Raw genomic sequence first — 3,579 nt, 5'->3', positions numbered from 1 at the left:
GTGTGTGTGTGTGTGTGTGTGTGTGCGCGAGCCTGTGAATGCCTACATGTGCGCGTTCCCGCGTGCCTATATGAGTGCTCGTGTGTGACTGTGTGCGCATACCTGTGTGTATATGTGAGTGCACATGAGTGAGTGTGCGTGTGGATGTGTGTGCGTGACAGTTAAAACACTGTGGGGGTAGGTGACTCCCTAGAGGTCATAAAAACCAATCTCCCTTCCAGACCACAGTTATCCAGTTACAAATGTTGAGACCCCACCCAAACATCCTCTGGGGAATTTCCACTCAGTGGGGAAGGGGTCTCCTACAATCTACTCCTAAGTTCACAACACAATGAGGCCTTTATTATATTAAGGGCAGTGTCAGTGTCTCCTACAATAGTTCTACATTCTATGATAACACATTTCTAAACTCTAAATCAGCTAAACATTCTACAATATCAAGACTAGAGATGGTGTCGGTCTCATCAGTCCACACTGGGAATTCCACGGTGGGTCTGATTAAATGTTATCGCTAGTTAAAGTCCTCGGCTTAGCAGACCTCTAACTCAGCTTGGCTACAGAGCTGGGGTTGTCCTCTTAGTGATGAGGTGAGATGTCCCAGTTTAGGGTTGGGTTTGTTTGTTCATCTAGATTTAAAAAACAAACTATTTTTCCTGGCTTTCCACTCCACCTTACAAAATATCTGCTTTTAATGCACATTTAAAAATTATACCAAGGAGTCAAACTTCTGCTCTTTTTCAGAGTATCCAGTATGCGGTGAGGAAGTAATACTGGTAACATGATAACTGACCTCTGTGGGAGCAAAGTTTATCTGCACTGTGTCAGGAGACAGAAACAGAGCATAGAAAAAAGTGCTTTTGTAAATGGGAGTAAATGGGTGAACGAGGCAAGTTACAACGAGTAGAAACGAGCTAAATAAGAAGCAGTACGTTCACACAGCAGGTCGAAAATAATCACTACTTTAAATTCAGTCACTTGACCTTTTACATAGAAACGGAGCCATGGGGTGGCAAGCAGGGGAAAGGGTGTATCTAATAAAATGGCAGGTGAGTGTATTTGACTGCAGATTGAGTTTAATATGAATTTAAAGATTAGTTAATAGGAATTCAAGCCAGAATTTGTCTTGATTGGAAAGCTACTGGTGATCATCAGAAGTCCCGATTCATTCAAATAATAAAACAATAGTGTGAGCATTGTGTGATGTGAAAGAGTGGCTCTCCAGTTAGACTGTGTTAACTGTGTCTGCAGGTGGAGATAGATGGAGCGAAGGTGGAAGTTTGGGGAGCGTTGAATCTGGCCTCCCCATTGCTGCCACTCACAGTCAACGGCACACACAGAATGCTACAGGTAAAACACAGCTAAGTGTTGGTAAAGAGACCTCAAACGGATTGGAGCCATGGTGATATGGTGGAAAAGTGGTAAAACCAAAATGTCTGTCCATGTGGTGCAGCTTTTATCAGTGCATTCAGTTACTTCATGCCTCATTCCTGCCTGACCCTCTGAAGACGCAGCAAGTTTTTTAAATAGTTTTTAAACTGGGGGACACCGGCGTCTTGGCAGAACAAATTTAGAACAGAAATGTGCTAAACTCACCAGTAACAATAAAATAATGAAAGATGTCAGCTGTAATACAGATAACGTATTCTCTCTTTTTTATAGTGCCTTTCCAGAGATGCTGCAGGAGGGATTGTCCTACAGTACCTGGGCACCTTGGTAAGACTGAATAATTCAAAATGTAGGCTAGTGTCTGGAAGCTAACTGATAACCACAGGGTGTAAAGTTTGATCAGGTGAAAGGGGGAGATGCTGGAGAAACCTGGTGTATGCAAAAGTATAGTGAGGGTGTGCTGGGAACATCTGGCAGCGGCTCCAGTCTCAGACTCTTCTGTTCCCACCGATTAAAGAGTTTTGATTGCATTCAGAGTGACCGTGGTCCACACCTCCATTGCTGAAGCTGCCACAAGGTTGTCTATACCTGTCATGGTGCTAATCCAAGAATCAGAAACTGAAGGGAACTTGGATGAGTGTTACTGAGCTTGGTTAGCTTGTAGGGCTCCAGAGGCAGCTGTCAGGAGGAAGAGCAGGGCATCTACTAATCTGAAGCTTTCATGGCTGCTCCAGTTTGTATGCCAGATATCCTTGAGCAAGACACAAACCCCAAGTTGCTCTGTGATGCATCCATCAGAGTGTGTGTGTGTGTGTGTGTGTGTGTGTGTATATGTATTTTTGTGTGTTAGATCAGAAGAACTTTCCATGTTATTGATATATTGCAGTGCCAAACATCCCACTGTTCCCCATACGTTTCTTTTTCTTGTAAATATATATAGTTTAAGGTTCGAGTTCTGTCCAAGCTGGCTGCAGAGTTGAACTCCTACATGCCAGAAAAAGCTTCAGAGGACACGAGCAGCATCCTGCGTTCACCGATGCCGGGAACAGTTGTGGCTGTATCTGTCAAACCTGGAGATACGGTAACACATTCCAATGTGTACACATCGTTTAAATGCTGTTTAATGAGTTCATACTTCATAATGGGGGAAAAGCCTGTTGTAGTTGACATGTTGCTGGTAAGACTGTGCAGATGTGCAGAATGATTAAGATTCAATATTATTTTAATTCTTAAGCATTGAATCAAAGTTTAAGTTGGTGAGTTTTTGAATGCATGCTGCAGCCTGTGAGTGTATTTTGACATTTCATGTTCTTATATATTCATAGATTAGAGTCACTGAATGTTGTTGGGCGTTATTTTAAATGTATGTTGTTGTTTTTTTTCTCCCTCTGCAATCACACCAAACAGTTTTACTCCAAAACTAGACTGTTTTATCTGTTTAATCCATGTTTTTATCTTCAGTTCACTCACATTACTCTGTCAGGTTCTCATAATTGTCCATGTTAACATTATTCATATTCCTCAGAAACTGGCGATGCTGCCCATCTTTCACTACCAGCGTAATGCTTAAATGAGGTTGAGCACCCTGTGTATGAATGGGTGAATGAGGCATGTTGTATAAAGAGCTTTGACTGCTCAGGTAAAGTAGAAAAACACTATAAGACCAGGTGAGCCAGGAGATTGGGCCTATCAGTGAAAAGAAAGGGAAACCATTATTTTTGCAGTTAACAAAATGCCATCAGTTTGTCACAAGAAACATTTGGAGTCTACGTGCTGCCAGTCTCTGTTCAACAGGGCTGTCGCTCCTCGTAGATGGCAGCCTGAGCTTCAAATAAATCTCTTGAATATGCGCACGTTGACAAATGGTGCACGGAAGGCAGCAGGAGTAGCTTTTAGTCATCCCTTCTTAAACATTTACATTTACAGTTAAGCCATTGCTTTTACACACTCTGTTTTTTTTTTTAGGTTGCAGAAGGTCAGGAGATTTGTGTAATTGAAGCCATGAAGATGCAGAACAGTTTGACTGCTGTCAAGCAAGCAAAGGTAACAGGAAATGTGACAGTTACTCCCATCACTAGACTTCAGTAGTATTATCTAGGTCGGGGGGTCAAACTCCAGTCCTCAAACGCTGGTTTCTTCTGCAACACACCTAAATAAAATTAATATGTGATTAGCAAGACTCGACAGTGACCT

The 3,579-nt window shown here is 42.2% G+C and overlaps 1 protein-coding gene across 1 annotated transcript in view; it reads left to right on the top strand.

Annotated features, from left to right (window-relative positions):
- Positions 1-3,429, top strand: part of pcca (propionyl-CoA carboxylase subunit alpha) — a gene marked incomplete at its 3' end in the record, with an annotated part of 38,031 nt that extends 34,602 nt beyond the window's left edge. Inside the window, 4 exon segments of the mRNA XM_042216175.1 lie at positions 1,249-1,347; positions 1,660-1,713; positions 2,327-2,467; positions 3,352-3,429. Of these exon segments, the coding sequence (XP_042072109.1) occupies positions 1,249-1,347; positions 1,660-1,713; positions 2,327-2,467; positions 3,352-3,429 (372 nt within the window).
- Positions 3,430-3,579: the final 150 nt, after the last annotated feature.

This window comes from Haplochromis burtoni, unplaced genomic scaffold, assembly GCF_018398535.1.
Source record: "Haplochromis burtoni strain Fernald_Lab_line unplaced genomic scaffold, NCSU_Asbu1 Contig_945, whole genome shotgun sequence".
Classification (NCBI taxonomy): domain Eukaryota; kingdom Metazoa; phylum Chordata; class Actinopteri; order Cichliformes; family Cichlidae; genus Haplochromis; species Haplochromis burtoni.
The sequence above is the reverse complement of the archived record's forward strand: the minus strand, read 5'-3'. Positions and strand labels throughout refer to the sequence as shown.